Below are 22,759 nucleotides of genomic sequence, written 5' to 3'. Positions count from 1 at the left end.
TGTAGAGCCCAGCAAGAACTTTACATCTTCAAATGAGATTGATCATTCAACACGTCAAAGAATTAAATCCCAGTCGGTATAATCCCCCTAATAAATCCCTCCATACCAAAAATTATTGTAGTGAACCTTTGTTGCACATCCGTTGTGGCAACTGTATCTTTCTGTTGACACAAAGCCAGAATGACACATGGTATTCAGGATGTAGCTTAACCAAGGCTTTCTATAAATGCAGTAAGGTGTCTTTACTCAAATCATGTAATAAAACCATACCATTTGCTTTTGCACTTGCTTACTGTACTCCATGTTAACTTTCAATGGCTCATGAACAAGGACAAGCATGTCCCTTTAAAGTTCAGTAGTTCCCAGCCTTTCACTATTTGAGAAATTCTATCTTGTCTTACCAAAGTGGATAATTTCACATTTCCCCACATTGTATTCCTTCTGCCAAACTTTCTCTACTCACTTTACCTCACTAAACCCCTTTGAAATTACTTTGCATCTACTTTACATCTCACACTTTCACAAAGTTGTGTCATCTGAAAACTTGGAAATATTATATTTAAAACTCACATCTAAGTGATTGATATTGGCATGAGTAAGTGGGCCTTAAGCACTGATCCTTGCAGTACTCCATCTGACCACAATCAACCTGAAAATGATCCATTTTTCCCTACTGTCTTTTCTAACCATTAGTCAGTTCTCAATCCATACTTGCATATTCCCCTCAAACGTATGTACCTTAACTTTGTTTATTAAATTTTTGTGTAGGACGTTATCTAACCTTTTCTAAAAATCTAAACACAACACATCGAATGGTTCTCCCTTTTCTATTCGGATAGTTACATCCCAAAAATAAACTCCAAAATGTTTGTGAGCATGATTTCATTTTCACAAATCCATGTTGACTCTGCCCAATCTTACCATTATTTTTGAAGTATTGTTATCACATCTTTAAATATACATTCTAACATCTTCCCTAGGAGTGATGTTGGCAGCCAATAGATCTATAATTCCATCGTCTTTCTCCCTCCTTTTCTTAAACAGAATCGACAGGAAAATCATATCTATAGTACAGCAATTGGCATGTTCCCATCTTCCCTCAGTCAGTTTCATCATAGAATGATACACAACACAAGGCTATTCAGCCCAGGTCACCCATGCCAGATTTCAATACTCGGTTCTCAGCTAAATGAGATCGAGCCGGCATATAAAAACAAAGTATTCTCTTCCACACGGACAGTGTATTTAATCAAACTTACAGCTGCTAAACAGGCTATAGTTTGTCTGCCACTGTACAGGCTAAAACCTACTGTTCATCTGGAGAATTGTCTGATTATGGATGGAAATACTGACATGACACTAAAGGTATCAAAGACTTTTTAAAACAGGGATTAATGTCATTTCTTTAAACAGACTTAAAAATAATTTTCATTATCTTCTACAAATATTAGAACTAAAAATCGCGTGTCACTAAATACCACAGTACAGTAGTGCTACAGAAATCTGCAAACTCTGGAGTCAAACTCTGTCAAAATTTAATGTCAGGGCCATTGACATTCGAAAGTATTCTGTTTTACAAAATACAAATCATGATTTCACACAATTGAAGATCTGATTTATTGGTAGTTACTGTTTAACAAACTATAAATCATTCACTTAGCAGATCCTACGCACTCACAGAATGCAAACTTGCCGAGGGATTACGAGCAGGTTTATCACAGAACTTTGTACTCCCAACTACAAAGTTTCACGAGGAACTGTTACAGGCACCATCTGACCAAACAGAGCACTCTCATGGCTATTCTTAAAGTGTGCAAGACTTGCATTTTTGTAAAAATAGTGATGATAAGCAAGTTGTGTATGGCCAAGCAGCCCACTCTGCAAGCCAGTAATCCACTGAACTCAAGTAATAAGCATGCTTGGCTGATCAGAGCAGTAAAGAGCATGGAGGTGCAAGAAGTGAATAGAACCATACACGACCATACTGGGCACAGGCCATTTATGTTTGGATGGATTATATAATATAAAACTTTGGTATTGACATTTTTCAAAACTTGTGTCTTTTTAATATGAAAAGGATTTTTTTAAAAAAAGCATCCTTATAACTAAAAATTGACAGCAATGCCCTGATCCCTTCAAATGGTCAACCCTCATCAGACCAAAATAAACAGATCCAATAAAATAAAAATAAGAAACAAGGGCACAGGAAGATAATTCAGAAACACTCCACAACAGTTAGCTCAGGGACACATCAAGTATACCAATATATTTGAATAGTTATCATTTAAGACAGACTAGCAGGGTCTCAATTGCAGTTGTACATTTCCATAGTTACCTACAGCGGGCAGGCATGTTTAAAAATTCCGGGTATAAATGTTTGGTTCCAAAATGGATCTCTTCATTAGTAGGTTGACCATAGTCTAGATCTTTTACTGCACATATTAACACAATTTTCAAAAAAATCAATTATTAAGCAACAGTTCCAGAACATTCTGTCCTCATCAGTTCCAGCAAGCCCCTGAATCAGTGCATCAAATTGGTCCATCCTGAGATTGACTATTTTGGGTTTTTCAGCTTTTCCATGCTATCTTTATTCTGGGACAGAATTTGCTGTTTCTGCTTCTTCAGTGTTCTGTAAGCTTTAATGATCCTCTCCCTCTCCTCTAACATCATCCTTTGGCGGGCCATTGACATGGTGGGTAGTTTACTGTATTGGGTACCTTCCACTTTCTGACTTGAAGAACACTCGCTTTGCTGAATCAGAGACTTCAGAAGTAACTGTCTCTGGCCAGGCTAGAAAGAACAAATAATGAATTTAGTACATAGCCTTCACTGCTGATAGATCATTAGACCAAATTACCGTTAAGTCTAAAGGTGCACATTACAACATCCAAAATTCTATAATAAAATTTTGTAACTTAAAAACGTACATAAAGTTGGTTTTATTTTTGTCATTATTGATCACAAAGCTCTACTGAATGTATATTTGAAGGTAAGAACTTAGTATTAAATCATAAAACATTGCATCATGGCAATAAGCCATTTGTTGCATTAAATTAGTTGTGTTCTTTTCCACTAGCCCTCTCTACTGTTCATTCACTGTGTTCCTTTATATTCCTCTTTCAAACCACAATAACCTTTTAAAAGAAATTCTTGCATTTGCTTTCATAACAACCTATGACAGAAATCCATAATTTAACCACCCTATGCATAGAATTCAATTTTTTTTCTAATATCACTTTATGATTTCCTAAACATGTCTCTCACCAAGGAATTTTGGAAAACGATAGTCAGAACCACTGATATTCATTTCATATTTCCTCAGAATTCTTCAAATCTTGATGAAGATCCTATCTTGGGCCTGGTTAATTGATTTACTTCCAGTTCTAGTGGTGCTTCCTTCTTCGAAGTGGAAGCAATCAAACTGATAAACAAGTCATAAGCACGGTGCAAAAAAATTCCTCCTCCTTCCAACAATTTCGCCATCCCAAGTCTAAACTTGGATAATTCAAATCTCCTACAGTTATAATATGGCTCCACAAACTGTCTAAAAACATAAGTTCAATTTCCTCTTCACTGCTTGCCAGTTCATGGCATACTCTTAGCACTTGGACAATCCCTTGTTATTTTGGACCTCAATCTAAAATGATTCTGTTTGGGAGTTTTTAGTTTAGATGCTAATAATATAATCACTACATGCACTACAGTTTATCTTTATGTTGAAGAACTGTCATAACGAGGATGTCTGTAACTCTAGGTTAAACAAACAAATTGTTCCACCTGCTCATAAAAGGTATGATCTCTAATGTTTATAACACTTTAATATGATAATCTTATTTTTCCACCATGTCAATAACATTTAAGATACTTATTGGGCAAGGATAGCAAAGAATATTATCAAAGGAATGTAAATAGAATGAAGATACAGATCAGCCTTGGTCTAATCAGATGGGGAAAGAAGTTCCAGAAGTTTAGTAGTCCTTCTTCCTACTTCAAAGGATGTTTTATAAGCAAACATGATAAGGAAACCATATTCTTAAACGTTGAATAACTAACCTTTTTACACACAAACAAACATAGCTAGTTACATTAGCCCCAAGAAAAGTGGTTTACCCTTTTATAATCCACTAAATTTCATTATGGTTCGAATTTGCAATGCATGCTTGTGTGCAGTGGAATCTGATTCAATCATGATTTTCAAAAAATAATTAAACAAGCATCCAAAAAGAAGGAAACAACACTGCAGGGCTCCAGAGAAAGGGCATGCAACTACAATTGACTGAACTGGTCTAGAGATTAGGTAGGGAACAGGTCTGGGTCGGATGCTCTTCTCAGGGTCGGTGTGGACTCGAAAGGCCGAATGCCCTGCTTCACACTATAGGGATTCTATGAACTATGAACTCTATGACAGTAGGTTAGTAAGGTTAGACAAATTATCTCTTCTGTTGTAACAATTATGATCCTACAGTATTAAGTGGCTAACAAATAACAGATTGTGCCAAATACTTGAAACTGTTGCAACTTTACAAATTAAAAAAAGGCCTATGTTAAAAACGGTAACATCAAAACACCACAAACAGGAATTATAATTGAACAGTTGCTCTTGACACAAATTAATTATTTCAGTTTGACATAGTTGACAGTACACAAACGAAGTTGTTACCTGATGATTGGTTTGGCTTTTCCTAGGTTTAGCCGTGAGGGTAGGGGGCTGCATGGCCACTTCTCCAAATCTCACAGTATCTGCAAACAAGATCAATCCCATTCTCAGAAAATACTTTTATGTTACTGTGGATTCTCACTCAAACACATCAACTCAATTCATCTTAATGGCCTATCTGAAATTTTGTGCATGCAAATTTTGATCCACAAACCTGACCCTTTATTTAGGCTCGAAACTGCAAGTCTACAGACCTTCATGTTTAATTTTAGTTTCAGGTAGTTACAAAATACACACATTTTAATACTGAGTCTTAGTGCAACTCTTCTTCAGCCTGTCAGTTAAGCTGGGTAAACAACCAGCAGGTGAATTTCTACTATACTGTACATTCTGAAACTAAGACAACTCTGCAGCAGAGTTCATAGGAGACTGTTCTTGCTCATTGAAATCTTCAGTTGGTGCAGCTTTACTTAGGTAAACTGCTCCACCTAGTGCTCATACTAAAAACTGAAGAGCACAAAAACAAATATCAGGAATGTGAACTTAGAAAATAGCAGATGAGCAAACTTCATCAGCAGTTATCTTGTCAACAGGCTGCATTCTCAATCCTCTTATTGGAGTTTGAAACAGATTTAATACAAAATGAGCCGACAATACTGACTTCTGTACTTTGGTGCAGATTTGCCCTAAAAATGGAATGACTTGCTGCAAAAATGTTACATCTGTGTTGCACTGTATGGTCTGTAGATCTCTATGGTTGGAAACAAAAGCATTTCGGAAAAAAAATGGGGCAACAAAGGTTCAGTAAAAATTAAAACCTTAAAGATTTAGTAAAAAAACAGCACTAGAGAAATTAATATGTTTAAAGGAAACAATTTCTGCGCCTTGTGTTTTGAAAGAGGGAGCCAGAGTTCAGGAATACATTATTTTAATCTTCAAGAATTCCCGAACATCCCTTTGAATTGGAAGATAGAAAAGGCAACCCTGTTGAATGTGAACATTTAAAGGATAGTCTCCTTTAATTTGAGGCAAAACTGTGTTGGTTGGAGAGGGAGAGGCGACTTCTCGGAATCTTCCCAGAGACAGCTCCAAGTTATGGGTATGGGACAGTCAGATCAATTTTCATTCTAAGTAAGGTGCAAGTTTTAACATTCGGTACATAAATGGAGAAACAGCTGGTATAGTTGCGCACAAGCTACCTGAAACAGCTCCAGAGGCCAGTATCCTGTCACCAAGTCACCCTTTATTTACATGTGCAAAGTACTTGACACTAATCCAACTTCCTTAGATGCTAGTTGTGTGTGCAGAACCTCTGACACTCCTGTTTATCTTTTTTTTCTTTTTGCTGTTAATCTGGGCCAATCAGGGAGCCCTGGCTGACTGATATAAACAGGAGATACTCCTGTTTATATTTGTCAGCTAGGGGTCCCTAATTGGACCAGATTAACAGGCCCAATCAGGGAACTCATTCAATGAGGCCCACCTGGCTGACCACATTACAATCACTACATCCCTCCCTCGGAGGCCTGTTATTTCTCTTGTAGCCTCTCCTGGGTTGTTATCACACTCAAGTCTAGTTCCTCTGATTCAGCCTCTGATATGGCCGCCATGTCCTGGACCCTAGCTCAACTCTTGTGTCGGGAGCACCTCAAGACAAAATTCATCCTCTCCTTCAACAGTAAAGGCATCGAGGCTGCTCCATCTCAGTCTGCAAAGTTTATTTGACGTTAGAAGCAGAGAGGGAACAAAGAACAGTTGGAAAGGCTGTCGAGGAGCCGGGCACGTTTTGTTCCTACACCGTTCATGAATTTGTAGCTTTCATGTGGTCCATGTGCTTGTTTAGGACCATCTGATTTACCCAAAATTTATACATCATGGGACCTGACCTTGCATTGACCATGCCGCTTACCCATGCAGGGTTATTTCTGCGGATTTAGCACCAAACTTAGCTCCTTGAAGTAAACGGTTTCTCTTGCTTCAAAGAGTCTGATGTTCCTGGCATTCCTGATGCTGATTCTAGATCCAGGAGGAACAGGTTTAGTCTAGTGCAGAGTATTTTTTATAGATTATTTACAGTGCGGAAAAAGGCCCTTCGGCCCAACAAGTCCACACCGACCCGCCGAAGCAAAACCCACCCAGACCCATTCCCCTAAATTTACTCCTTCACCTAACACTACGGGCAATTTAGCATGGCCAATTCACTTAACCTGCACATTTTTGGATTGTGGGAGGAAATCCACGCAGACACAGGAGAATGTGCAAACTCCACACAGTGTGTCGCCTGAGACGGGAATTCAACCCGGTCTCTGGCGCTGTGAGGCAGCAGTGCTACCGTGCTGCCCCATCAGCAATTCTGTTGGAGCTATCCTTGTAGTTGTATGAGACATGGTCCTATAATTAAATAGGATCAGAGTGAAGCCAAAGGATGTTTCTTTAAGACTGCCTTCAAAGTCTTTCCACCAGTGAGCTTTCTTCATATGCAGAATGCCATTCCACTCTGCCATCCACTTGAATTTCCTATTGGTAAACAATGGCCTCTTGTCTGTGACCAACATTTCTGGGAGCCAGTGTGCTGCAAAAGATGCTCGCAGTTTTTCTATCATTGTCCCTGTATTTGACAAATGAATTCTATGCCTGCCCAAACACTGAGTGGACGCTCACAATGACTAAGAATGTAGAGCCCATGAAAAGACCAGGCTAATCAATGTGTAACCGAGTCCAGGATTCACCTGACCAATCCCACGAATGTGGAGGGGCTGCTGGGGGAAAGTTATGCCCATGTCAGCATTCTGGGCACTGGCCCACCAAGGTGGCTAAATCTGCATCCAATCCTGGCCACTGGACATAACTTCTCACCAATGTCTTCATTTTGGAAACCCCTGAATGACCCTCGTGGAGTCCAGCCAGTACAAATAGACAACCCTTTATCCGAAACACACAGAACCAGCTGTCTGTCGGAATTTTTTGGATGAAGGATTAAATAGCATTTTCATAGTAAAAAACATTACCAAACAGCAGACCCACCTGTGATTACTACGAGCACTGAGACAGAATTGACACCTGCCAGTGCTGGGTCCCGACACTGTCACATCTGAGTAACGTGGGTCGAGTGGGTGTGGAGTTGTGTTAACTAATTGCAGGCTAAACAATGTTGTTAATGAGAAAAAAACTTCAGGAAAATAAACTTCAGATTTCTGAGCTTTTCATCTTTTGGATAAAGGATTGACCACCTGTATCTAGCAGCAAGTGCCATTCTCTACAGCAATCTGGTCTAGAAAGGTTCCATTGCTGGTTGTGATGGCCCTTTTGGTTCCCCCATCACAACCAGCTCTTTTCATTTTGCTAGGATTGGATCTTTTTCCATCCACATTGTCAGCAGTGATCAGAAAGTTTAAACCAGAATGAACTCTTCCAGCGATGCATCTACCATCAGGATGCAGCTCAATACACCCGCATTTGCAATTTTGACTCCTAACTTCTAATTTTACACACTAAGAACTAGAGCGCAGCATTGAATTTGTCCAAAAGCTATGAGTGGTATGGCCCTGTCCTAAAGCACCTCCAGCAGGGTCTGTTAATGAGGATCTGAAACCTGAATACAGGCTGAGGTAACTGCTTAACAGATGCTCTTAATAACTTAGTTGACAATAAAATGGTGTCTCGATGCAAACAACATGACAAAATGGCTTCTAGGCTGCAAATTGACAATTCTGCCAAGAACTGTATAAAATGGCTTTCGATTTTGCTATAGCTGCAAAATTGACTAACCAGTCTGCTTCAATAGAGATTAGCAGACAATGCTCCTGCTACAGCATAGAAATAACTAAACTAGATAAGACATTACTGACCATCTTAACGGACCTTCGGATGCAGATGCAAAAGTTTGGTTAGTGAGATAAAGATGGCCTGAGTGTTGAAAAACAAAGTTGGTTTCCAGGTAATATCATTGGACCAAGTAACTGTCAAATAAAGCAATATTGTATATCAATTGGTAATTGTCTGAATGTATTATGTGATCAAATCCTGTACCTTTAAGTATAAAAGTGTCTTTGTTTTAAGCCATGTGTGCAGCTGCTGAGGAACACGGATGTACACAACCTGTGTTTCGGGATGCTTTGTACCCAGCCATATGAAGAAATAAAGAATGAAGTCTTAAAGAACCAGACCGATTGTGAGTATTTATTGACTGATCATGGAATAGAGACCAATCCCTCCCCCGGGGTCCAGATCTTCATTACTATTATAAATTTAAGTCCTAATGGTATTGGTGGAACTTTCTCACACCAAAGATGACCAAACTTTCCTTCTCTAACTGAGCATATTTGTGCTCTGCATCAGCCGAAGTCTGGGAAGCATACTCTATTGGGCATTCCTCTCCATAGGGCCATCTGAGAGCCAATGCTAACCCTATACCGTACGGTAACTGAACCAGCTGCCCCTCATATGAGACTGGAATCAAAGTTATATCGTTAATCTGTAAAGGCTCACCAGTGTAGATTCTCAATCGAGCCAAGCTCTTATGCAAACTTGAAGCCCAGAGCAAATTTTGTTAAACACTGGTTCTGCAATCAGTGATACAGCATTGCAGATAGCAACTGTCATTAGAACCAGGTGACCATTTAACCAGATGTCTATTTTGATTAGTCTGGATTTGGATGTTGCCAAGCAATTTAGTTGCAAGCCAGATGGAGGTGGATGAAGTGTGCACTCTTCCTAGGATATTTTCTTTATTCATTAACAGGATGAGGGCATCGCTGGCTAGGCCAACATTTATTCCCCATCTCAAATTGCCCAAGGGACAGTTAACCCAATCACATTGCTATGGGTCTGGAGTCACATGTAAGCCAGACCAGATAAGAATGGCAGCTTCCTTCCCTAAGGGACATTAGTGAACCAGATGGTTTTTCCGACAATCGACATGGGATTCATGGTCATCACCAGAGTCGTAATTCCAGATATTTATTGAATTCAAATTCCAACATCTGCAGTGCTGGGATTCGAAGCCAGAAAATGTCTTCAAGGCAGAGATTGATAAATTCTTGATGTCACAAGGAATTAAGGGCTACGGGGAGAATGCGGGTAAGTGGAGTTGAAATGCCCATCAGCCATGATTGAATGGCGGAGTGGACTCGATGGGCCGAATGGCCTTACTTCCGCTCCTATGTCTTATGGTCTTAACATTATCTGGGTGTCTGGATTAACCGTCCAGTGATCTCGCTAGTATATTCAATTTATCAGACGGGTCTTGCTTTCCCTTTCAATAATTTCTGGAGGGTTTTTTATATTTAGGTATTTTTCTCACCCCAGTATTTGGTCAGCTATATAAAGCCAATATTGTGCACCTATTAGAGAGGATAAGGCAGGACCTTCAACGCTGGGGGGTTCTCCCGATATCTTGGTTAGGCAGAATAGCTCTAATTAAAATGAATATTTTGCCTCATCTCTTATACCCTATGAGAATGCTCCCTGTGATCTTGCCAAGGCCAGCATTGTGTAAACTATACGGTTGGCTTGGTTCTTTCATTTGGAATCATAGACGGCCCCTTAGTAAATTAAAGAAGCTGCAACTTCCACAAGCAAGGGGAGGACTGGATTTTCCAGACTTTAGGAAGTACCAGCTGAGTTCTCTATTAAGCTATGTAGCTGACTGCGTCTCGTGTGACCTGCAATCAACCTGGCTGGACATTGAGGCTTCTCAAGCAAAGTGTCCCCTCATTAATCTCTTATCTTTAGATAAGCTGAAAGTTATTATGGACCATTGTAAAAACCCTATTGTATTAAATACAATTAAAGCTTGGACAATAATGCGGCAATACGAGGGTAATTCACAAAAAATCCCCCCTTATACTCCTATAATGGGAGCATGGGATTTTTGACCTGGGCACACAGACGCTACATTTAAAACCTGGGAGGTCCAGGGGTATTTCTTGCTTAGGGGATCTGTTCGATGGGGAGGTTATGATGTCTTTTGAACAGCTGCACCAGAAATTTGGACTACCTAATGGAGACCTTTTTCGATTTGTCCAAATTCGAGATTATATACAGAAGACAACCACATTATTAGATAGCTCTTATAAATTGGATAGGGAAAGAAGAGTGTTATGGCCAATGGGTCCACCCTCGGTCAGCACCCTTTATCACTTATTACAGAACGAAGTTTCGAAAGACATGAAACAATTGTTTAAAACATGGAATCAGGAATTGGGTATGGAAATCCCTTCAGAAATGTGGGACGACATCTGGGAAAATGCCAGAAAGATCTCTATTTGTAACAGAACCCAAGCTATTCAATTAAAGATATTCCATAGGACTCATATAGCACCAGAATGACTGGCAAAATTTAGGACAGGAACATCTCCAATGTGTCCTAAACATAAAATAGGACTCTCACACACTGCTTATGGACATGTCATAAGATCCACAAATACTGGATCAGAGTAGCAAATGAACTGAGAAATCTTGGGAGCAGAAATTGGAGTAGATTCAGTATCTCTTCTCCTGGGCTTTTCAACCTGCCCTCCCTGGATGTGCACGGAAGGAAATTATTTTCCATTCTCTCCTTTAGTGCAAGGAAAAATATCGCAGTAAATTGGGTAGCTGAGGGCACTCCAGGACTTTCGAATTGGCACAGATTAACCATGGAATGTATTCCCCTTGACTTCCTTACAAATATGGTGCACTAAAAAACTGAATTATTCTATAAAATATGGCAGCCCTTCCTGAACTATATTTCGGCCATATTGTTAAGGGCTTTTATCTAGTTGTGGTAGTGGTTCTGGCTGGTCCGGGGGTCCCCGGGGAGAGGAATCCCGTATGAATACGGGTTTTACTATGACTTGATGTTAATTCATTCGGAGCATGTACTTCATTATTTAAATTACTATGTTATCTTTTTTTGAGTAATGCAAGATATTTTATTATATGCTTTGGTTATTTGTAGGTTAGATTAGTATTTAGTTGAGTTTTTTTTCCTCTTTTTTTGGTTTGTGGTGTTTTGGTTATTTATTTATTTAATATTTAATTGTATATTAGTAGTTATATTTGTGTTATTTTGTAAGTTCGTAAAAAAAGTTTTAAAAATTTCCTTTTTTTTAAAATAGATTTTTTATTGAAGAAAACTGTCCAGTGATAATACCACTATCGCTTCCCCAATGAGTTCTCTTTAAACAATTCAATCCTAGAGGGACTCTTTTGCTGTCTCAAATCCTCATACCAGCAGCAACTACAATAGCTTGCTGACCCGAATCCTGAAGGAAATATTAACTGTTTGGCCAAAGCTGGGCTTTGTTTTGGCAGAGTCCCTCTATTGAGGATATGTCCTGAGAGAGGCTATGTAATTGGGCTTCATTCACCCAAGCTCAGTCAGCCTGGCAAGTGTGTCCACTTCTATCAGAATATCCTATAACATAGAACATAGAAAAGTACAGCACAGAACAGGCCCTTTGGCCCACAATGTTATGCCGAGATTTAATCCTAATGTAAAATATAGTAACTTAACCTATGCACTCCTCAACTCACTGCTATCCATATGCATGTCCAGCAGTCACTTAAATGTCCCCAATGACTTTGCTTTCACCACCTCAACTGGCAATGCATTCCATGCATTCACAACTCTCTGCGTAAAGAACCTACCTCTGTCTCCTTTATACCTTCCTCCTAATATCTTCAAACTATGACTTCTTGTACCAGTCAATCCTGCCCTGGGGAAAAGACTCTGGCTATTGACTCTATCTATTCCTCTCATTATTTTGTACACCTCGATCAGGTTTCCTCTCTTCCTCCTTCTCTCCAGAGAGAAAAGTCCGAGCTTATTCAACCTTTCTTCATATGGCAAGCCCTCCAGTCCAGGCAGCATCCTGGTAAACCTTCTTTGCACCTTCTCCAAAGCTTCTGTATATTTCCTATTAATATACTCCACTTGCTGCATTTACTAATGACAAAGCCAGTTGTACTGCCTGTTTGAAGTCCAGTTGGGCTTCAGCCAGTAGGCGCTATTGCACAGTTACATCATTAATCCCACATACCAAACGGTCTCTCAGTGTCTTATTGTGGGTTAAACCAAAGTCACATGCCTCTGCCTGTTGTCTTAACCTCAAAAATTCCAATGCAGATTCCCCTGGTTTTTAAGCTGCTCATTAAAACCAAGAGCATCTCAGAATTAGAGGCGGTTTGCGTCGTAATATTTGATAACTAAACCCATCAACTCTTGAAAGGTTTTAGAACCTGGTACCTCATGAAACATTAGGCTCATAATAATCAAAAAAACTGCAGGTCCACAAGCTGTCAGGAGAATTACTCGTTGCTTTTCATCTAGCCCAATGTCACTTGTCTGGAGAAAATAATGCATTATTTCAGTATACTGGCTCAGCAGGATCGAATGAGTAAAAGCTTCCCAAATAGTTGCATGATTAGATTAGATTACCCGCAGTATGGAAACAGGCCCTTCGGCCCAACAAGTCCACACCAACCCTCCAAAGAGTAACCCACCCAGACCCATTCCCCTACCCCCTAACAAATGCACTTAACACTATGGGCAATTTATCATAGCCAATTCACCAAACCTGTACATCTTTGAATTGTGGGAGGAAACCGGAGCACGAGGAAACCCACGCGGACACGGGGAGAATGTGCAAACTCCACACAGACAGTCACCCGATGCAGGAACTGAACCCGGGTCCCTGGCTCTGTGAGGCAGCAGTACTAAGCACTGAGCTACTGTACTAATGTCAGAAATGCTTATCCCAACTCAAAGGCGACTGCCGCAAGAGAATTTCTTTATGACTTTTTTTCTTGTTGCCACTAAAAGAGCTCCAGAGAGGTCAGTATCCCATCACCAAGTCATCCCTTACTTACACGTGCATAGGACTCGAAACAGGTTCGGCTCTCTTAGAAGTAACTCTGAATGAACAGAACCTCTGACACTCATCTGTTTTTCATCTGTCAGCCAGGGCTCCCTGATTGACCTGTGTTAACAGCCCGAATCAGGGAACACTCATTCTAAAGTCCAGCTGGCTGACCTCATTACAATCGCTACACTATCAATGAAGAGCAAAAACAGCTGCTGCAAGCCAATAGAAATGTATTAAACTAAAATGTGACACAATATTGGTTCGAAGATTCCAGACTTGTTGATATCTAAATACTAAAATTGCAGAAGTATGCCAGATGTGGTCGCACCAAAGCTCCACATCATAGCAGCAAGATTTCTTTATTCTTATACTTCAAATCCCCTTGTAATAAAGGGCAACATGCTATTTGCATTTCTAATTGCTTGCTGTATCTTGTGACAATGTTGCTCCTTTAACAAGGTTATGCTGTCCTTGGCTTTCTTTGTTAGAGGTCTCAAAAGCAGCGATTCTGAGAAGTCTAGGTGTAACTACTTGAGAATGCTTTCAAGCTTTTTTTTTAAAAAAAATCCACTTGTACAATAAAACAGGAGTGACCAGTTCTACCAGCTCAGCTTTTCTCTGGTTTGGTTTGAGCAATCTGGCTGTTCGCTGAAAGCAGTCAGTCAGTTTTGAGGCTGTTGGTCCAAGAAACAGCTACATGGAAGGTGTTCCATGCTGAATCTCTCTGACATCTCACCAAGGAGTGTTTATGGGGATTGTTGCAAGTATTGGGAACACATCACTAAATTTGGATAATCTGTTGGATTTTCAAATAGGTTACATTATTCTACATTCTGTTCTCTTTTGTTTGTGTTTCAGTCAGTAATCTTGTAAATAAGTTCTGTTTTGCTTAAAACAAAGTATTTGGGCTAGCTGCATCACTCCTGGAACATCCACTCTACACCTCCTTAAAACAACTAGCAAAGTTAGGGTCTGGCTTGGTCCAGAACAACCTACATGTTAGCTTTCTGGGTTCCGAACATAAGTACGCTCAAGCCCTTCTGAACATTAACATTTAGAGATTTTATGTCTTTTTAAAAAAAAACTGCTTTTCCATTCTTAAAAAGAAATTGAATAAACTTACACTCTGACATATTACACTCCATCTGCTACTCTGTTGTCTATTCACTTATGCATGATACATTAGAATGGATCAAGATCTGGTTGAAAACAGAGGACCAAACAGGCACTGAAAATGATCCTTGGGATGGCAGGACTGACATATGAATAAAGATTGAGTCAGTCATGATTGTATTCACTGGAGTTTATATGAAGGGGCATCTCATAGAAACCTATAAAATTCAAACAGAACTAGACAACTTAGATGAGGAAGGATGTTCCTGATAGTGTGGGAGTCTAGAATCAGGGATCATCATTTAAAGATTAAACCTTTTAGGACTGAGATGAGAAATTTCTTCACCCAGACAGTGGAGAGCCTGTAGAATTCACTACCACAGAAATTGGTCGAGGCCAAAACATTGTGCTTTCAAGGAGAAGGCGCGGCTGAAGGGGGTCAAGGGATATTGGCGGACAGCAGGATTAGCATATTGAGCTCAATAATCAGCCATGATCATAAAGAATGGTGAAGCAGGCTGGAGGGATTGAATTGTCTACTACTGATCCTATCTTCTGTGTTTCCAGGCCCCACTGAAGTTCACTGCCAGACTGTCTGCCTGTGAAGCTCCTCAACTTGCCCACTCCACTCAGTGACGCTGACTGTCCCAGGTTATGAACCTCAACTTACCCATTCCTCAGTAATGCTGTCTATCACGGTCCTCACCTTGTCCACTCCTCTCACTGACACTCACTGTAATAGTGATGTTAACTCCATAAGGTTTTTCCAACAATGTGAGATCTTAACTTTGTGCAATATCTGACCTATGCTTACCCTTCTTGGGATTGAAGCAGATACATTTCTTTTTAATCACCTCAGGCAGTAGATAGACAGCATTAAAAGGAAGAATTTTAATAAGCAATATTCTGCTAGAATGCAGAACAGCGAGACACCATGCTATCAGATTTCTTGTTCGTCACTTACCTGTAAATATTTCTTTCTCCAATTTCATCATTTTTCTTTCAGCTCTCTTTTTAATAAACTTTGCCAACCGTTTCTTGTCAGACCTATTTGATACAAACCAAAATTAACTAACAAATGTATAACTTCCCAAACTAAAAGGATTTTAAAACATCTTAATCACTTGTTTCACACAATGTTGGTTCCATAAATATCTTCTGTTACCACACTCACTAGTTTTCTTCAAAAAAAAAGGCAATCATGTGTTCTGGCTTGGTGCTCATTCAGCAAGACTACCACAGATCGAATGTCTATATAGTTATCCTGCAAAAATGATGAGGACAGATGTCATGATGAATGCAGAGGGTTAATCATGTGGTTCTTTCACTCACCGGACTTGAATGTTAAGCCAGTGCAGATGAATGAAATGTCAGCTGTAATTCTTAAAGATGAGCAATATCAATAAGTATTCAACATTTGTACCGAAAGAAAATCCTGCAGCTTATCTGCAGTTTTTTTTCATTCTGATGGGGCTTGCGTACAGCAGAGGAAATCCCAGTTATTAAACAGGTAACATGGATAAGTATCTTGATGCTAAAAAAACTGGCTACTGGGCTGGTTATTGAAGTTCTCTGGAACAGTCCACCAGCTCAAGGTGGGAAGAAGAACAAGATCAGCTTCTGTCCATTAATATTTGGATAATATTGTCTGTGATGAATGCTTCAGCATTGTTTTTGAGGTTGGTTTGTAATTAGATGTTATGAATCTGTCATCTGTTGATAAGGTGCAGAACACTTTATACGTATCTGGGTGTTTAAGCTTACTTAATAAAAAGGATTGAATAAAGGAAGCATTACCAAATACATATGAATAAACAGGTTGCTTCTCCAAAGTAAACAGATTATCTTTTTGTGTTAAAAGCTGTGATCAATGGGCAAACAATACAGAGGTATAGTCCAGCTGTGTGCGTATTATATATAGTGACCTTATTAGATTCACCTTCCTTTCCACCCTGCTATATATTCAGCAAAGGGAAAAATATTGTAATTGCAGTTATCAACAATGTCAGGTTCCCCATTAGATATAGTACCATAAATACACAGATAATGGAACATACTCTTTCTTTTTCTCAGACTTTGATTTCACACCGCTTGTCTGTTCTTCCTTCTCGGTCTCTAACTCAGGACAACGAGCCAGTTGATTTTTGGTCATAAACATCACATGTTGAGTTTCCTCCTCCATGCGCTGAATATAGGCTCTCTCGGATTCTCGTTTGCGCCTCTTAAACTTTGGAACTGGTATGTCTCCATGGAGATCTTTAGCCATTGATGTAGGTTTTCTCTTTGGCTTTTCTTCATATTGAAACAAAAATTAATTTACTGTTATCTTTACATTCATAAAATAATCCAATTTGAAAGTTGTTTGCGTTTTCTCCATAAGAATAGGTCACTTTGGCCAACGCAGAAAGAGACCTAGGATGTGGCCGTGAAAATGCAACAGTAACTAAATGACAACTCTTGGTAAAATACTTTTAGGCAGACTTCCCAGAGAAGATTCTTACTCATATGCTCACAAAGCACTTGAAACATGGCTGTAATATCCGCCATGCTTAAAAAAAAGGCAAGGACAATGCCAGCCCACCTAAACTTAATGCAGCCGCATTCAATTTCATATCATCTCCTAGATGAAGGTGCTGAGAACTTGAGGAGACTTTCTGTACAGCTCACCTGTGAAGAATGATAGCTTGAGCAAGGAAGCATCGGGTTGCTGGAACTCAAAGTATATGGGCAAAAGCTAGGACAAAAGAAAAATCTTATGCATAGAAAACTTCCAAAGGCCAAAATGCGCATCTATAGTTAAATAACTATAACTAAATATAATTTGCAGTCTTTAAACAGCTAAGCTGTTGATTCCATAGGTGCATCACAATATGAAGTCAAAAGAAAAATTTAGAACTTCAATGTTAACCCTGTTATAGTGTCTTATGGTTCACTTTAACAAGTAAAATATTATGTACAGAATTTGTTTTGCTCCCTCTTGCAAATTTATCAATTATATATAATGTAAGCATTTGTTCTGATTTGTATGTTATAAACAGCTATCATTGCCACCAAATGTTGAATCAGCTATGCTTAGGGAGCTCAGAAGCAGGAGGATAACATAAATCAGAAAATGGCTTCCATGCTTTTCATATTTTAGTCCTGGATATTTTCTGAGATAATAAAATAAACATAAATGATTTTGTTTTAACCAAAATACAATCAAGCTGTATTTCCACTCGCAACAGAAATAAATCGAGTACAAGTACAAATAACTTTATTCACATTGATTGAATGAACCGAGGTCTTTGACTAAGTTACTTTATTTCCTAGTTAAATGAAATATATTGCATTTTTAAAAATTGATCAAAAATGTATAGAATAAACTGCTTCAGCAGCACTCCCAAATAGTTCAAATCCAGCTGGACTATAAAGGCTTCTCTCCCCACTTCTAAACTTTGCTTAGTTTTTTACTTCAAAACGTTGTCTTTTCTGGACATAGTTTTACCTCAAACTGACCACTGACTGCTTGTGTCACTCCACCCTTTGAAGGGATAAAAGAAACCAGCACAAATCTAGTAGCCTGTGAGATTTGTCCTGACACAACAGCAATATCTTCTTACTTTAAGTTCGATGAATGGGATTTGTCCTATCTGCCTGGACATTGCCTGAATAAGAATGCATTGCATCAAGTCTGAACAGGTTCTATAATAACACTGTAATCCAGTTTTAGGGCAACTATTGTCAGATGAGCAGTTAACTTCTAAAGAAACAATGTCAGGCTGACTACTTTACCAGTCTTTCTCTTCTGCTTATTCAGCTGTTTCTTCATTTTCTCCTGAGACCTCATTATCTCACGGACTTTGTATGGAATTTCCTGTTCATCAATATTTTTGGGCTTCATGTCATTTTTCTTCAGTTCACTGTGAAGTTATAAGTGCAGTATTGTCAAATAATCTTTAAGATTGTCTAAATCTTACATAATTAAATAAATTACCACATATTAGGACTGTAAAACACAAAAGTATCCTGAAATTAACTTTCTACCCATTTTCAAATGTTCACTCTAAAAACTACAATGATAAAACACTGATACATTAAACTCCACATTTTATTATGCATTATTTTGCTTCACACTCAGTATTTATCCACAAATTGTTTAAGAAAGGAGCTGGTGAAAAAACAGGGAACTACAGACCTGCTAGCCTTAGATTAATAATAAGGAAAATATGCTCGATATATCTTAAAGGATGTGATAAATGGGCACTTAGATAATTATCTCATTGGGCAGAGTCAGCATGGATCTACAAACATGTTTGACAAACTTGTTTCAGTTTTTGAAGGATGTTGCTCACAATATTACTTGTTACTTACTTTGATGAAGGGGAGTCAATGGATGTCATTTACTTGGATTTTTAGAAGGCCTTTGATAAGGTCCCCACAGGATGTTGGTTAGCAAAATTAAAACATGCAGCATAGGAGATAAGGTACTGGCACTGATTAAGGATTGGCTAATATGCAGAAAATAGTAGAAATAAATGGGTCATCCTCACTTTGGCAGACGGTGATTAGTGGGGTACTGCAAGACCTCACCTGATCACAATTTATATCAATGATTTAGAGGTGTGGACCAAATGTAATATTTCCAGTTTTACAGATGATACAATGCCAAGTCAACATGTGTGTAGCGAGGAAGATGTACAGCGGTTTGAGAATTTGGATAAGCTTAGTGAATGGGCAAGAACATAACAGAAAGAATATAATGTGGAAAAGTGGGAGGTTATCTGCTTCAGTAGGAGAAACAGATGTGCAGAGTATTTGTCAAATGGTAAGAGGTTAGAAACTGTAAATGGACAAAAGGACCTAAATGTCCTTGTTAATAAGTCATTGAAGATTAACATACATGTGCAACAAGCTATTAAGGCTCATGGAATGTTACCTTTTGTTGCAGGACATCTGCTTCAATTGTAAAGGAGCTTCGTTAGACTGTACCTATAGAATAATGTGCAGTTTCGGTATGCACCTCAAAGGATTCTTTATCATAGAGGGACAGCAATGAAGGTTCACCAGATTTCTTGTTGTGATGGCAGGAATGTCTTATGAAAAGGGGCCTCTATTCTCAAGAATTTTGAAGAATGAAAGGCATTCTCAAAAAACTCAAGGAATAGACAGGGTAGATGCAGATGCTTCACTTGGTTAAACAGTCTAGAACCAGAAGGCATAATTTAAGAAAAAAAGGATGTCACTTTCAACCAAGATGAGAATTGTTTTTACTGAGAGGGTTTGAATCTGTAAAATTTAAAAGTGTTTGATCAGTCATGACCATATTACATGGCAGAACAGGTTCAGTGGGCTGAATGACCGACTCTTGTTCCTTTTCAATACTGCCTAAACTGAGTCATTCAGAATTGTTAAATGTTTCTCTCTTCTCACGTTCTTTGTCCTCCAAGTTCTGTTCACAACTTAAATCTGTGACCCGCCTCCAAACCCCACATGAAATAAACACAACATATGCTGGACAATCACAAGAACTTAATAATATTACTGCTGTATATTACAAATTGTGTCTATTAAAAAACCTGTACCAAGGTATTAAAAGCCTCTAATAGTTGTTACTTGATTTGAGGGACAGGACTTCATGGAGCTTAGAATTGATTGATTACTGGACTCTACATTCAATTATGTTAACAACCTAGCCATTCCCACTTAAGATAAAAAGGAAAACAGATGTAAAATCCCCTGTTGAATTAAAGCTTTGCAGAACAGTTCAAGTGCAGCTCGGTGTAGATAAAGTATTCTCTCTGCATGTAAATAGTCGTTGAGAAGAAAATTTATCTTAGTTCATTTCATCAGGCGGCATACAAGTTTATCATCTAAAGCTAATACAAAAAGTAAACAGAAGACAACTTATTTACAGAAATAGACTTCTGGCAATACTTGGATTATTGAACATTATGTTTTAACTTAAAAATGCTCACAAGAAAAGCTAAAAATATAATTTAAGTATGGCATTTGGCATTATGAGAGGTTTCGTGAATAAATAAAGTTGACATAGGTTTTATCAGATTGTGGGTGTGCTTTCTTATTAGAAAAACAAGCCTGACAGTGGATTAACCTCACTATCGCCCAGGTTACGGGGAGATAGAGTCATAAAGTCATACAGCACAGAAACAAATCCGTTGCCCCAACTCATCCATGCTGACCAGGTTTCCTAAAATGAACTCATCCAATTTGCCTGTGTTTGGCCAATATTGCTCTAAACCTTTTCTATCCATGTACCTGCCTAAATGTCTTTTAAATGTTGTAATTATACCCACTTTGACCACTTCTTCTGGTAGCATGTTCTATATACACAGCACCAGGTGTGCGAAAACAAACCTGCCCTTTTGGACCGTCTTAAACTTTTCCTCTCTCACCTTAAGCCTATGCTGTCTAGTTTTGCATTTCTTTATCCTGGGGGAAAATACCTCGGCTATTCATCTTATCTATGCCCCTCATGACTTTATAAACCTCTATAAAAGTCACCTCTCAGCTAGGGAAAAAAGCCTTTCCAGCTTCTCCTTATAACTCAAACCTTGGTAAGATCAGAGTACATTTTTTTTGCACCCTTTCCAGTTTAATGACATCTTTCCTATAGCAGAGCAACCAGAACTGAACATAGTGCCCCAAATGTGTGAAGGGAAGTCCTTCATCATAACATGGATTCAAACCATGCAGTCAGTGTCATACTGTTTCATAAACCAAGTTTCCAGCTAACTGAGCTAACCCTATCTGTTGTTTCATATGTATCACATTTTTATTAATCAATAAAACACATACCCATAACTACAAGTTTAATGTACATTCTGTTTCATCTCAAGTAGCACAACCTTGACTTCATATCATATGTGCAACTGCAAAACAGAGGCTCAATTAAATTTTATCTCCCATACTTTAAATACTAATACATATGGTACACTTAAAACCTCTACCTTCAGAGACCTGTAAAGGACTGAGCGTCCAACTTTCAACCTTAACAAATTAAACCGTGACAACACCCCCACCTCCCTGACCAATAACCGAGTGGGTTAAGATACCAGGGTAAGTTTAGTAGAGTTAACTGACTTGAAATCGCAATGGAGAACATTATAAATTTTGTTTAAGTCTCATAATCATATCTATGAATTCAGGACATCCCTAAAACATTTTACAGTCAAAGTGGTAGACTCATTGCTGTAATATAGAAAACGTGAGAGCCCATTTATAAAGAGCAAGATCCCAATATGCACAGAATATGGAAAATGCCCATTGAATCTCTACTGCCAAAATACCACGAAATCTACACTCATCCCTCTTTCCACCTTTAGGCCAAGAGCCTTGAACATTACCACACCGCGAGTGTGATATCTTTTTAATGCTGTGCGCAGCAATGTGTTAAGCAAGCAGATAATTTGTCATTTGGTCTGAGGGGTTAGGACACCAGTGGAACTGAATGCGCCCGGCCGAGGAGTCATTGAAGACGGGCAATGCGTGTCTGTGTCTCTCCCATGAACCAGGGCCTCGTCCCTCACCCACCCCATCCTTCTGTTCCTCTTCCCGGATCTATCCCGCTGCTCCTTCCCGTGGTCTGAATCTCTGCGACCGACATTTTTCTTTTTCCTTTTCCCTTCCGGACGCTTCCCCATCGCTGAGCAGCTCCCTCCTCACACTCACGTGCTGAGGCCTAGAGCGCGACCTTTCACCTGCTTTCCGATTGGCCGGCCCTCGGCCGCGTTCCCACCCCCCCGCGCGACGTGGCGAGCGGATTGGGCGAGGACGGCTGTCAATCACATGCGGATGGGCGGGATTCCGTTACTAGGCAGCGGGTTGCTAGGCCCAAGCCTGAGGTTGGGCCTGCAGCTGCTCCGTGTGTTCACTCGGACCGGTGGTGGTTGTAGCTGGTCTGTCGGACTGGGTCCATGATTGCACTCTGCCGGTTGTGCTCCCGCTGGAAGGTGCCGGGTGCAGTGAGTGTTGTTTCCGTGTTTGACCTTCACTCTCTATTCTGCATTACGTTGTCGTGGGAATATATACCTTGGGCAGTTCTGGTCACCTCACTTCGATAGGAGGGAGGCACACTAGGATGTTCATTTTTTTTGTTTCCAATTCATTAAAATTGTCAATGACATTTCCTAGGTTG

General features: G+C 39.3%; 1 protein-coding gene across 2 annotated transcripts; it reads right to left on the bottom strand.

The window, feature by feature from the left end:
- Positions 1–1,982: 1,982 nt before the first annotated feature.
- On the bottom strand, positions 1,983–22,304 carry LOC122562225 (coiled-coil domain-containing protein 137). Of its 2 annotated transcripts, none has more exons than XM_043714938.2 (6): positions 22,156–22,304; positions 18,397–18,524; positions 16,680–16,914; positions 15,587–15,669; positions 4,664–4,743; positions 1,983–2,793 (listed from the first exon to the last, which is right to left on the bottom strand). In XM_043714938.2, exons 1-6 carry the CDS (start codon positions 22,263–22,265, stop codon positions 2,557–2,559), a joined length of 873 nt encoding a protein of 290 aa, XP_043570873.1. In that variant the 5' UTR covers positions 22,266–22,304; the 3' UTR covers positions 1,983–2,556. The 2 variants fall into 2 exon arrangements, with proteins under 2 accessions (XP_043570873.1, XP_043570875.1); XM_043714940.2 differs by lacking the exon at positions 22,156–22,304 and adding an exon at positions 19,541–21,380.
- Between the last annotated feature and the right edge of the window lie 455 nt (positions 22,305–22,759).

Source organism: Chiloscyllium plagiosum, unplaced genomic scaffold (genome assembly GCF_037043375.1).
Source record: "Chiloscyllium plagiosum isolate Xiang-an unplaced genomic scaffold, Cpla_swu_hap1 HiC_scaffold_25, whole genome shotgun sequence".
Classification (NCBI taxonomy): Eukaryota; Metazoa; Chordata; class Chondrichthyes; order Orectolobiformes; family Hemiscylliidae; genus Chiloscyllium; species Chiloscyllium plagiosum.
Note: the sequence above shows the minus strand (reverse complement) of the source record. Positions and strands in the feature narration are given on the sequence as shown.